The sequence below is a fragment of the Emydura macquarii genome, unplaced genomic scaffold (genome assembly GCF_026122565.2).
Source record: "Emydura macquarii macquarii isolate MOO-44397 ecotype Brisbane River unplaced genomic scaffold, CSIRO-AGI_Emac_v2 contig_629, whole genome shotgun sequence".
Taxonomy (NCBI): Eukaryota; Metazoa; Chordata; order Testudines; family Chelidae; genus Emydura; species Emydura macquarii.
In genome coordinates, this window is record NW_027130766.1 from 2,554,168 (window position 1) to 2,567,814 (window position 13,647).

At 54.8% G+C, this 13,647-nt stretch overlaps 1 protein-coding gene across 1 annotated transcript in view; it reads left to right on the forward strand.

Annotated features, from left to right (window-relative positions):
* Nucleotides 1-10,823: 10,823 nt before the first annotated feature.
* The window catches only part of ACE (angiotensin I converting enzyme), a 43,110-nt gene continuing 40,286 nt past the window's right edge, over nucleotides 10,824-13,647 (forward strand). The window contains exon 1 of the mRNA XM_067540997.1: nucleotides 10,824-11,099. Coding sequence (XP_067397098.1) covers nucleotides 10,875-11,099 — 225 coding nt within the window. The 5' untranslated portion in view covers nucleotides 10,824-10,874. The remainder of the gene's footprint in view (nucleotides 11,100-13,647) is intronic.

The following is a 13,647-nucleotide window of genomic DNA, read 5'->3' on the forward strand; positions in this document are numbered from 1 at the left end:
CTTGCGAAGAGTCATCTGTGCAGATACTGAGTTTTGCTGAACCTGCCACGGGGGCATCTGGGGGAACCCACGTATGTTCTTGATGCTGAAGGGAGTGGTGTCTATTGGTTAGAGTAAGGCACTAGGGGTCAGGTCCCCTGGCTTCTATTTCCGCCTCTGCAATTGACTCACCACGTGACCCATGGCGACTCCCTTCCCCTCTGTGCTCACCTCATTTGGCATAACGGGGAACACTGAGGGAATTAAAGGTATTTAGGCACCTACTCTGGGAGTTAGACACCTAAATACCCTTAAAAACCTGGCCCTACACTGATAGTGATATCGCCTGTGCGTTTATCTCAGTAAGTCTTGATCTGATGTTCACTGTAATATGAAGCAGCTTCTTTGTGTCCTTTTGCAGCCGCAGTTCAATGTCTCTCCTGCAGGGAAGGGATTAATTCAGTGATCCCACAGATCTATTCCATCTCTCACCCCAGCATCCTAAACCAATCATTGTTACAGCCAAACATGTCTAGCTGTCATCCTTGGAATTCTCTTTCATTAGAGGCAGACATTTCTTTAGTGGAACAGAGGGCATTTAGGTCACAAAATGAGAAGTCCAGAGAACGCTGCAATTTATTTCTGATAACCCAGTGGGAAGCAGAGATCAAAGGTACTTATATGGCCCTTATTACCATAGTATCTGCACGTCTGACAATCTTTAAAGTATTTATTTCCGTGATACAGGTTAGTGAAGTTCTACTGTCTCCATTTTGTGGGTGGAGTACTGAGGCAGAGACGCTAAGGGTGTGTCTACACAGAAGAGGGGAGGTGTAATTCCCAGTGCAGGTAGACACGCACGCACTGCACCGAATTCTTCTGCTCTACCCCACGCTGATTAGGCCTCAACTGGAGTATTGTGTCCTGTTCTGGGCACCATATTTCAGGAAAGATGTGGGCAAATTGGAGAAAGTCCAGAGAAGAGCAACAAAAATGATGAAAGGTCTAGAAAATGTGACCTATGAGGGAAGATTGAAAAAACTGGGTTTGTTTAGCCTGGAGAAGAGAAGACCAAGGGGGGACATAACAGTTTTCAAATACATAAAAGTTTACAAGAAGCAGGGAGAAAAATTGTTGTCATTAACCTCTGAGGACAGGACAAGAAGCAATGGGCTTAAATTGCAGGAAGGGCGGTTGAGGTTGGAGATTAGAAAAAACTTCCTAACTGGCAGGGTAGTTGAGCTCTGGAATAAATTGCCCAGGGAGGTTGTGGAATCTCCATCACTGGAAATTTTTAAGAGCAGGTTAGACAAAGGCCTGTCAGGGATGGTCTAGACAATACTAGTCCTGCTGTGAGTGCAGGGAACTGGACTAGATGACCTCGCGAGGTCCCCTCCAGTCCTGCAATTCTCTGAGTCAATGAAATAGCAGTACGGCCGGGGTTCAGGCTCAGTGCCCAAGTACGATCCCACATTGATCTCTGGGTAGGTACTTGGGCATTTAGCTATCGCTGCCATGGCCACATGGCTATTGTCAGGTGTTAGAGCTAGTGCATATATGTCTGCCTACATTGGGATTTAACCTTCCAGCTGCCGTGCAGCTACACCCTGAGGGTCTGTCTACACTGCACATGAAGACTAGGCACTGACTCAGGTTGGAGCCCAAAGCCCCCTTCCAGCTACAAACTCAGGTCAGCAAGCACTCAGGACCCGGGTCCTAGGTCCCTGCTAGCAGGGTGGGTCAGAGCTCAAGTCCCACTGTGACACAGATCCACCCCCTGTCATTATGCAATGTGGACGCAGCTCAAGCTGAAGACTGGAGTCAGAAGGTCTTTGTGGTGCAATATGGACACATTAGCACAGCCGTGAAACTTGGATCCAGCAGCTGTAAAACCAGGTTTGCTCTGCAATGTGGAAGCTCTAGTACAGGTTTGGAAACACAATGCAGTGTAGAAATTCCCTAAGTGACTTACCTACAGGAAGCCTATCACAGAATAGGGAACTGAATAGGGAAGCTGTCCTCAATCCTTGCCTCATGCTCTAACCTCTGGACCATCCTTTCCTCTACTGTAGAGCTCAGATACAGCCAATCCAAATCCAGCCCTTCATATACTCAATCTTGCATGACATTGCCCCAGGTCTGGGAATTGCTGAGGAGCTGAACAAGAGAGACATCCTGACCAGTCGTTTGACTCTTTTCAGCCAGTCACAAGCCAGGATCGTCTTCTGTTGAGGCGTAATTCGTTAATGTCGGCAAAGCGCTTTGCGAAGCTCCGATGGAAGGCAAGAGGCGCGCGGAGAGTATCAGCATCCTCCCGAAGGGTCAGCTGGGGAGCAGTGGCAGCGGAATTCCAGCACAGAAGCTCACCGTCTCCTCTCCTTGGAATGAATTCAGCATGGCCATAAGAACCAGTCAGCCTGTTGGAATCTGGGGGTGCATGAATGAGTGAGTAATTCCTCAGACTTTACCAACTGGCTACGGAGTAGAAAAGATCTATTACCAATGCTGCCTCCTTCAGCTCAAGTGTTAGTGCTGGATGCTTTTAGAGCTCTTCATGTGGGTAAATGATTTGTATATAGCCTGCAGTCTGCCCCGTGTGGATTCATTATACTCTGATGTGTGTCACACTGTCTGCCTGGCTTGACTTTTCCGTGCTGTATAAACAAAACTTGTAGGAAATCAGCAAGCAATAAAAATAAGGCTAGTGGCCATCAGTAAGAAGCAGCGTGAGCATTAAGACCAGCACTAGGCAAACCTCATGTTGCTCAGGGGATGGGATAAACACTTGCATACTTGCTAGTTTCTCCAAATGTTTCTCTGATGCCTTGGTTGTGCTGGACACCTAACGAGAATTCGCTTTCCCCAGAGATTCTGCCTGCTTCTTGTTTCTGGCTAGGGTGGGAACCCAACATTTTTTTTCATGGCATTTTGGTGTGTCTCTTTCTGATCTCAGCTGGAGCTGTGAAAAGTAGAGAGGTCCACACGCCTGAGATCTCCACCATGACTGGCGCCTTGTTAGCAGAGAGTTCATTGAGGCTGAGATTGTTGTTTCACCCCTGGAAGTGGCTCTGCCTTCACTGGCAATGCATTGTGGGACAGCTTTTGTTGCATTGAACTAAAGAGGGCTTTCGGCCCAGACCCTCAAAGGGGTTTAGGTGTCTAACTCCCATTGATTTCTCCAGGGGCTACACTGGGATCTCAACGCACAGTAAAAGTAACTATCCATGGATGTATTCATACCACACTCATCTGGAATATCTTCACTGGGGTCCATGGAATTACTGTGTATTTACACCAGTGTAACTGAGCACCAAAGCTGAATTCAGGCCAATCATTCTGACGCCTTTCCGCTGCATGACATTGATGGAAACAATGAATACTGGGGCTCATCAATCAACTGGCCCTTCTCAAGCCTACATTAAAGGCCCCAAGGTTTCCTAAGTGAATTCTTCTTCCATAGCACTCCTAAGCTTTCCCAAATCCTACCTCATTAATTACAGCTACCAAAGGCTTCTCCTACATCTCCCATCTTTGAACCCATTTTGAAACAGAATTTCCCTGAGAGCTTCTGCCTTCCTAAATACAGCTGTTTCCTAGCTGCTTACAGTATCCCAGCTGGGATTTCGGAGCCTGCTCTCAGCACTGCAATCTGCTGGGCATGGAAGGGTCTCTGAGCCTGATTCCTAACAACCAAGCTACAAACTCCCGTAAAGTTCCCTTCCCTTTCTGTCTTCTACCTCCACTGGATGCGCACACAGCGGGCACCACAGTCATGCCCGCGGCTGAGGAGGAAAGGGTTTTGCGTCCTCCCTTAATATCTTCATAATCAAACACATACGTTTCTTTAGCCTATTTCAGGCCACATGGTCTCCACCTATATTGCTTCAGCTATTGCTGCAATGCAAATGCTTCTAGGATGGAACCTGGCAGCTTTTTAACAGCGCACAGCAACCCTTCGCAACAGTTTGGGAGTAGTAGCAGAGAATATTGCCCCCCAGCTGAAACTGCAGGGCGAGTTCAAGGAGGCAGAGTATAATTGCCTGGGATAGACTGTGACTAGGACACCAAGGTTAATCCTCGGCTGTCAGGAAAAGCTTCACAGGAACTTTATTGTCTGGGCGTCATTTGCGAGTCTTATGCCAAAGGTGACGTCTCCGGAAGGACAGCATTGACATGGGTTTTGTACTGACTCGGAAGGAAGAGCGCTCCCTGCTGAATTGTCAGCTCTGCTTCCTGCAGCACATCTCCTCTAGCACCACGGTGGGGCTGGAACACCTCCAGCCCCTCCAAAACAAGGGAGCGCTTGCATGGCTAGGTCATCACCACCAGCCAGCCTACGAGCAGCAGCCACAGGCTTGAAGGGAGCCATGGGCAGTGGGGAGAACTGATCAGATATGACAGCCTTGGCGGGGGACGATTCCCTCCCCTGCCACCCCCGATTTAACTGAATGGACCAGCTGGGTGAGGAAAAGCAGAGCCCCCTCAGGGATCTGCATCGTTCCTTCCCCAGTAGCGCCAGTAAAGTCAAGAGCATGGCTGCAGCAGGAGCTGCGCTAGGACATTGCACTTCTATAGCACCAATTGTTCGAGGAGTCCATGAGGCAGGGAAAACACTGTCTCTCCATTTCACAGAGATCCCAGCATGGTTCTGTGTCCGGTCTCAGCCCAGGTTCCACTCTCCTGCTCTAACTACAAGAGCACACTCTCTGCCAAACCGAGTCCTTGGTTTCTGCCATGTTGCACGGCCCCATAGATAAACAGTAACCACCTGCTGTTGACAGGGTAAGTGCAAGCTAAAGACCTAACTAGAGAAGAGAAGTGATGGGCTTGATGTGGGAACCCCTGGCTGAGATTCTCTGGCCTATGTTCTGCAGGAGGTGAGACTAGACGAGCAAAGTGGTTCCTTCTCATCTTGAAATTGAAGAATCTGTCACCTGTGAGCAAGCAGCAGGAGGTCTGTCACGGGCGGCACATCGCATCACCCAGGAGAGCTTGTCGGCTCTGCCAGCTCTCTGCTAGACTGTCTGAGACGGAGCCTGTTAGTCAGATGTTATTGATTACGGCTGAGATTTTCAAAGGCATCCAACTTGCATTGAAATTCAGTGGGCGGTGAGCACCTAACACCCTCAGAAAATCACAGCCCTCCCCTTTGCTTTGCTTAACGCCCCATCAACGACTGAGTGCTACCAGCCGATGGCGGGCTTCCATCCTTCCTTCCTTCCTTCCTTGTGTTACTTACCCACACAGCGATGTCAGTCTGCCATTGAAGACGGGTATTTTAACAGCTCTGTGGACAGCCAGATGGATACCCATATAACACTATGTGGCCAGCTTGGATGTGATCAATAGGGTTAACTGGGAGCTCTGTTCAGAGGAAGCTATTTAATCAAGAGGAAGCAGCACATCCAGGCCAGGTTAACCCTTTAATAGCCAACTTGGGAGACCGAGCCAGTACTGACCATTCTGTTAGCCCAGCTGCTAGTAGAAGGATGATCAGCCAATGGTTAGGCCACCATAGGCCTTGGGAGACCTGGATTCAGTCCCTGCTGTCACAAACTGTTTGTGTGACCTTAGGTAAGTCACTTAATCTCTCTGTGCTTCAGTCTTCATCTGTAAAATGGGAATAACTGCATTGCCCTGCTTTACAGGGGATAAATACATTCAGTGGGGAGGCCCTCAGATACTATGGTAGAGAAGAACTGCAGCAAGTTCCAAACATCTGGATGTGAATGTGAATTTTCTTTTGTTTTTCTTTGTCATTGTTAATTCTCTGTACAGGGCAATCCTCATCCCAGAAATAACCATCGCTCCCAGCCCGTGAGCCGAGATTTCATGCCTAAGGAACGGAGTCAGATTCCACATGACTAACACTTTGTGATGTACGTGAAATTGAGAGCAGTGTATTTACTAGCCTGCCAGGAAGGATTGTTATCAGGGAACCCCAGCTCTGAGCCAGTTCTTCGCAGGAATGAAGGGATCCTGTGATGAGCGGTATTTGCTCTTTTCATTGTTTATTCTTCTATTTGCTAATGTGCAAAATTCCCTCATTTGCAACTAGCTCCTGGGGCGGACTAGAGCGGTTGGACTGGGCTGTGACTCCTGCCCTCCACGCAGCCCCTCACGGCAGTCTGTAGGACTGTCTGGGTGTCGCTGGGAGAGCAGGACGGGGCCCCTCTTGTGTTATGAACCGATGCTGTCTCCAGCCCTGGCCCCTAAATGCTACTCTGGCAGGGAATAGGAGCTGGAGCTGTGCATCAGGGGGCTGGGAAAGAATCACTCAGTAAGCACAGCACGCAGCTACCAATTGTGTTCCTACAGTGCAATGCCTGGCCCAGGGGCCATCTGGGGCCGTGTCAGGGTCAGGTGTAGTGTCAGGGGTAGGAGACGTTGTCTCCTTAGGCCTGATCTACACTACAAAGCTAGGTCGATATAAGGTCAACATAAGCTGTCTATCTCTGTAAGCGTCTACACTAAAATGTCACTCCTGCCGAGGTAACTCGCCCACTACTCCGACTTAACTCCACCTCCGCGAGAGGCGGGGCGCTTAAATCAACGAAGTTAGGTTGATTCAGTGTCACTGTAGAAGCTGCGTCACTGACGTTGACTGTTGCTGCCTTTCCGAAACTGTCCCACCAAGCCCCACGCTAGCAGTGAAATCGGTGCAAGCGCTCCTGGTGAGGATGCGCCCCACGGACATGAGGAGCGTAGTGTGGACGTGTAAAACCGATTCAGTTCCTGAGGTGTCTGTACGTTGATGTAACTGAGTTTGACTTAATTTTGCAGTGTAGACCCACCCTTAGCGTACGTGGCTTCAGAGATTCTAGAATGTAAAGCAGCGCAGAGGTAGCACTTGGAGGCTGTTGTACAGTAGAGCACCCTTGGGGTGGCTCTAATTTACAGCAGATGCTGTTCTGCCCCTCGAGCAGCACTGAGTCTTGAGGCTTCACCGGGCACCTTTGAGCCCCTCCCACAGCCACTTTTGCCCCACTCCTCCCTCCAACCAGACAGCATGTTCTGTACTGGGCTTCCAGGAGGTGCAGCGCTGAACCTCAGCCTTGGAAACGTTCCCCATTGGATCAAAGGGGCTGGGGGGCTGATTTTCAATCACCCCATGTCTCCAGCTGATGTCAATGGGCACTGAGGGCGCTCAGCGGTGCTGGAACACCAGGCACTATATGAAAGGGAAGGGAACGGATTTATGACAGCTGTCCTTTAAGGAGAAAGACTCAGGGCCGCGTTTGGTGCCGGGGTCTCCTGTCTAATTTGGTTACAAGGTCCAGACCCTTCTCATGTTGCTCAAGAGCAGGTTTTTCACAGCGTGCCTGCTCAGAGCTCAGCTGTGTGTGATGGGCACTGGCCCGTGTTGCAGGTGGCAGAAGGGATTGTGTGTCAGGAGGCACAACCTCTCCTCAAGAGTCCAGGCACGTATGGGGGAGCACGACTGCTTTGCCATCCCAAAGGAGGGTACCTCCTGCTGCCTGCATGGCTGGTCAGTGCGGATGGTCAGGGGAGGGGCTGTGGGTGGTTTGTGCCCCCAGGGGTGCTAGGAGGGAACTGCTGCTGTGCTCAGGAGTACCTCAAGGCAGGGACAGAGGGACCAGAGCAGGTTGCACCATGGTGCATCTTGTGCCCTCTCCTCCTGCACCTGGGGGGAGTTGTGCTCGAACTCCCATTGGAGCAGGGTGGCTCCACCCCCTCCCCTCCCCATAGAGCTACACCCCCCCAGGACCAGCACATCTGAAAGTCAGTGGGAGCTGCAGGGGCTTGGCCCGTCTGCCGATCAGGCCCCAAGGGCTGGGTTTTTGGAACCCTGCAGCCTGCAGGCCGGTGCCTGCATCAGGGCCGCCCAGAATTTCAGCAGGAACATCTGGGTGTTGTCCTTTGAAGGCAGGCGGCCCACCGCATGGGGTTTTGCTGCTCTTAGCAAGGCCGCTGAGAACCCAGATCTCCTGCCCATAGAGCTGCTCTGGCTCTGCCCAGCTTTAGCCCAGGTTTAGACTTACTTTTCTGCCTATTGCAGAAGTGTCCGGCAGCCCTTCTCCTGGACCAGAACCCCATTGTGCAAGGTGCTGTACAAACAGTGCAAACCGACAGTCCCTGCCCAAAGAACTGACAACCTCAACAACCAAGGATTCTTGTTTTCTTCCAATCAGATGAAGTTTCTTACAGGTGGGGAGAGGTGTCTTTTAACCAGATGCTCTATTTCGGAATCCTCCTTAACCCATTGGTTTGTTTTGCAGGGGTGCCCAGGAATGTGGGATTCTCTTTACAAAGGTCCTTCTATCCTGAGAGTTCTCTTTGCAGAAGCCCTTAATAGTCATTATTAGCCCTTGCGTGTTTCTTCCTTAGATCTTTACAAAGGCAGGTCAGCATTATGACCTCCATAATTCAGATGGGGGAAACTGAGGCAGGGAGCAGGGAAGTGGGCTGCCCAGGGTCACTGAGTGGAACAGTGACAGAGCCAGGAATAAAACCCAGGTCACCTGGCTCCCAGCCCAGTGCTCTTTTCCCTGACAGGCTCTTTACACAGCGGATCCTCTGCTACGAGCTGCTGTCCAGTGCTCCGCAGGGGTGGCCTCTCTTCTTTCTGTCAGCTCGGCAGGCACTCTCTTGCTGCACAGATTCATGCTCCTTTCACAGGCAGCCAGGGACACAGATGTGGTTTTATTTGAGTTTCTTGTCCTGGGATCCTCCCAGGCTCAGCAGGGAGACATTCCCTAAGCTCAGAGAGGCTATGGGCTGCTGGGGCGGGGACTCCAGCAAAACAAAATGAATTGGGAGTGACGGGGCAGCTCCTCCCGGACCCTATTTGAGGTGCCCTACATGGGCACTGCCTCCAGAGCACCCCCTGGACACGGGGTGGCCCTGCAGCATCTCTGCCTCAGTTTCCTCCTCCAAGGTGGGTCCCCTAGACTTCACCACAGGGGGCAGTTTGGCTGTCCGGACTCGTCACTAAACAAATTTAACCCCTTCCGGCACAACAAAAGTAAAAACAAACAAAGATGCTTCTGCTCCTCCTGGGCTACTCTTCAGCCTGGCTCTTGGCTCAGTTCTTAGCCGCTTCTGGGCTACGTTTAAGTCCTCCACAGCTCCGTTATAAGGCGCTGACTCCCAGATGGCTTTCCCTGGAGTCCCTCTCGTTGGCCTCCCCCGGGAGCCTAACCTCCTCCCTGGAGGTCCTCCCTGCGCGCGCTCAGCCTGTTTTATGAGGCCTGACCCCATTAGTGCCAGGACCCCCTTCATCTTCCCCACCTGGAAGGCGAGCAAATTGTCTCCGGGGGTAGGGCGGCTGGGCCTTCTCCTTTTATAGGGGCCAGCCACCCTGTGACAAGGACCCGTGGCCTGGACCCCATCTCAGCGTGGAAGGAGGTGGCTGTGTGGATGTCTGCTGGCTGTGTCCTGGGCCCCTGCAGCAGGAGGGGGCAGTGAGCTGGATACATCCTGGTTCCAGGGTGGCTGGCGTTGCACCGACCCAAGCTTCAGTGCCTCCCATGCGCAGAGGAAGGAAAGTGACGACGTAAGGACAGGTGTGACGGGCTCAGTGGCCCGCTGCGGGCCACAGCTCAGGTGACCTCGGCCGGCTGTCGGCTCATCAAGGCTCAGGAACAAAAGAGCGGCCCGAGTGGAACAGGGCAGCGATCCGTCTACGCTCAAGCGAGCGCTGCATGGCAAAGTGACGGAAATGCTCCCAGCCCTGGCTGCTCTCTGGGCAGCCGGGAAGAGCTGGGAACCCAGCAGAACTTGCAGGCTATGTCAAAGGCCCCTCTCCTTCTGCCTGGGAGCCCCGTCCTGCCAGCACAATCTCTGCCTTACTGGGCTTGTGAAACTCACGCCAGCCGTGATCGCAGCCTGCCCAGATGCAGCATAGGCCCGTGCTTCTCACCCTTTTCCACATTGCCCCCGATTCTCCTCCCAGCTCGTTGGGATCCAGCCAGGACCCCTCCCATTTAGCACTGTGGGAAGGGGAAGGGAGTTAGCGACCCCCTGGAGGATCCGATCCACAGGAACAGGGCAGAACAAGTCCATCCCCCCCCCGGCATGGTGGGTCAAGGGCTCAGGGAAGGCCCTGCAATGCCGCAGTGGAATTCGCTCCTGAGCGGGCCCTGGGTTTGCACCTCTCCCAGGCGAGGTTGGCAGCCTGCAGCCGGGCACTGGCAAAAGCCGCCCCAGTGTCTGCCGGAGCTGGGCCGGGAGACTGGGGGGAGGGGGAACGAGGGGGGCTGGTATGGGAACCCATCCCCAAAACACGGCCGAGCCCTGCACCAGCTTGGCTCCCCGCCGTCCAGCCCCGTGCCTGCAGCTCCCCGCGGCACAGGCCTGCCTGCACCCTCCGCTGGCGGGCCATGCCGGCGAGACGCCCGGCTCCAGCCGGGCCAAGGGGGCTGCTGGCTGCCCGGAGCTGTGAGAGGGGGCGGGCCGGGCATCACCTGGGCCATGGAGCTGGAGAGCGAGGGGCCAGGCTCTCCCGGGGAGCAGGGATCCTGCTTTCCCTGAGCTTTCAGGAGCCGGGGTCCCAGCTCCACTCTCTGGCTTCCCTTCTCCCCCACCTTGTCCTCCCTTGCTCCATCTTCCCCCCCCCCTTTCTCTTCTCTCTCCCTCCTCCCTCTCTGCCTTTCCTTCTCCCTCGGCCCCTTCCTTTCCCCATCTCTCCCCCCCCCGGTCCCAGCCAGGCACGGCAGGACTTTGGCACCGCTTCCAGCCGCTCCCCGGAGCCCCGCGCCGCCGACGGGAGCGCGTTATCGGCTCGCAGAGCGAGGCAGGCTCGGTGGGCAGGGTCTGGGCAGCGCTTATAAGCCGCTGGCCGCGGCGGGGGCCGGGAGCCGCTCCGGGCAGAGCCGCGGGGGGAGGTCGCTCGCTCGGTCGGTCGGTCGGTCCGTCGGTCGGTCGGTGCCAGGATGCCCCCGGCGCTGGGGCTGCTCCCGCTGCTGCTGCTGCTCTGCCTGCGGCCGGCGGCTGCCTTGGAAGCCGGGCTCCTGCCCCCCAGCCCCGCGGCCGACGAGGCGGGGGCCGGGCTCTTCGCCGACAGCTACAACGGCTCCGCCGAGCTGGTCCTGTTCCGGAGCGTGGCGGCCAGCTGGGATTACAACACCAACCTGACCGCGCTCAACTCCGACCGCCAGGTGGGGGCGCGGGGCGCGGGGGGGCTGCATCCCAGAGACCCCCCCCCGGGAGCCCACCCTCCCCCCGGGGCTCAGGGCACCAGACCCAGCCGGTGCCACCCCCGCTTCCAGCCCCGGCCTGGGGGGGGGGGGGGGCAGAGCCAGGCGCCCCCCGTCCCCCCCCCACGCCCTGGGGAGGGGCCCCCGGGGGGGGGAAGTGCTGAGTCCTGGGGGCTGCGGGGGGCCATGGCTCGGGACCCTGCAGACTAGACGGGGCGAGCGGCTGGAGGGGGCAGGGCGGGATGCCCCGGGGAGGGGCGGGGATGGGCAGAGCATCTCCTTCCTGGAGGGGGATCCCTGCTCCCCCGGACTGCCCATGGGGGGGAGAGCAGGGGTGGGGCTCCCCTGGGGATTCCCGGCTGCCACAGCAGCCCTGGGGTACGTGGCGCCAGCCCCTGGCACGTCCCTGTGGAAGCACAGGGCCGACATTGCATTTCTGCCCCTGTGTGCCCAGACCCGCGCTGTCCAAGGGGGCGGGCGGCCCGTTGCCCGGACCAAGCAAAGGTGGCTCCGGGCATCGCCCTGCTGCCGCTGGGGAGCTGGTCCCTCGGTGATGGAGCGTGTGCGTGTGTCTAAGTGCCTGCCGTGGGCATGGCTGAGCGAGGACGCGTCGGTGTGTCAGGATGGGCCTGCATACGCACCCCTTAGGCCGTGGGCTCTGGTGCCAACCCTTCCGTAACTCCACCGGCTTCCCTGGGGTTGGGCCAGGCGTGGCAGCGAAGAGTCTAAGACAAGCAGGGGCGCTGGAACAATTTGTACAAGGGGGAGCCGAGAGCCAGGGAGCAAAACTGTAAACCCTGGACCTGAGGGAAATCACTTCAAGCCAGGGCTTGCTCCTACTCATCACCCCTAGTTCCAGCCCCCCGAACACGAGTGTGTGCGCGTTTGTGCACATGCAAGTGTACGCATCTGTCTTTATAAGAACGGGTGTGCGATCTATTTATTTACAAGTGCGAGTGCGCTCGCGCGCGTGTAAGAGTCCATCTGCAGGGTGTGTTTACAAACAGCAATGCTTGCCTGCGTGTGGGTGTTGGCGGACCCGTTCCGGCACCGGCACGTGGATTCCCATTTCAATCCTCTGTTTGAAGGACTTCTTTGGTCTAAGTCACCCGTGCTGTGCCGTGATCCTTTCTCGCCGGGAGATAGCCGTGTATCTGCAGCCGTGCATGAAGGCGTGGGGACTCCACCGAAGGCCCCCTCTGTGTGCGTGTCTGGAGGGCCAGTTGCCTTTTCTTTTCAGAGGGGGATTGTCATTCAGCAAAGCAGTTCCCTGACGGGACGTGGCTTGGCCGTTTACTGCCCTGCAAGAGGCAATCAAGAAATCACAGGGAATTCCTCACTCATAGGCGTTTCCTAGGTGCCCTTTGCGTCATCCTCGACTGGCAGGGCAGGGACAATACACAGGGCAACATTCTGATGCTTGGTGGTTGTAGAACTGCAGCTGTGAAATGGTTTCACTTCAGTGCTTACAATAAGAACTGGGCAGCTCTGCGGGCTCACACATCCCTCTGCCACCTGGATTAAGGCTCCTGGATGAAGCGGTGCACAATAGAGTTTTGTACCTCTTTTAATGGCCCAGGACCGGGAAAGTGAGGTACTCAAGAGCAAGCAGCAGGGAAACCCAGGCCCCGGCGCTAGCTGCTGGGCACCACTGCTTCTGCGCCAAAAATGTCGCGCTCCAATGACAACAGCAATGTTGATGCACAATTAAGGTGGAGAAATCAAGCTGACGAAAGGAAAAAAGGTCAGAACCCTGGGGTCCAGCCAAATCATGCCCAGCCTGGACCAGGTGGCAGGGCAAAGGTGGCTCTAGGTTACCTTTATCTCTCCCCTGCTCCTGGGGGCAGCTGAGCACTCATTATACCCCCAACATACATTAGAGCAGCCTCAATCCCCTGTTGATTCTCAAAGGAATCCCCAGCCGGGCACTCAGGGCAGTTTTTGAGCCTATGGCACAAGTGGACAAGACTCAAAGCAAAGGCTCTGGCCCAAGATTTCAGTGTTATCTGTACTCCCTGTGGGGCAGAGTTTCAGCAGTGTAGACTCTGCTGATTTACCCGAGCGTGAGGTCTGAGTCTGTGTTATGTGTTTTCTGATGAATGTTTAACAAAATACACCCCTATGGCTTTTGAGGTTCTGACATTTAAGAAGGGAAACAGGAGCAGGGATGGAAAACAGGAACTGCCATTGGGATACCTCAGCCACTTTTGGTTTAGGAGGGGAGTGTGGGCTAGTGGTTAATACAGAGGCTTGGCAGTCAGGACTCTTGGGTTCCATGGTCAGTTGCTGACCATTGTGGTGGTTATCCCATGGCACAGAGAAACGAGGCATTTCAGAGGCACTTCAAATGCGGTATCACAGGACCCGTCTTTTTCCTTTTTTCTTTACTTTCTTTTCCTTTAATAAAAAAAATCAGGGAAATGAAATGCCAACATGAATGTTAATGCAGCATCAATGCTGGGCCCGCCCGAGCAATCATGGGGTTCCTACCGGGCCAGCTGCATTCGGC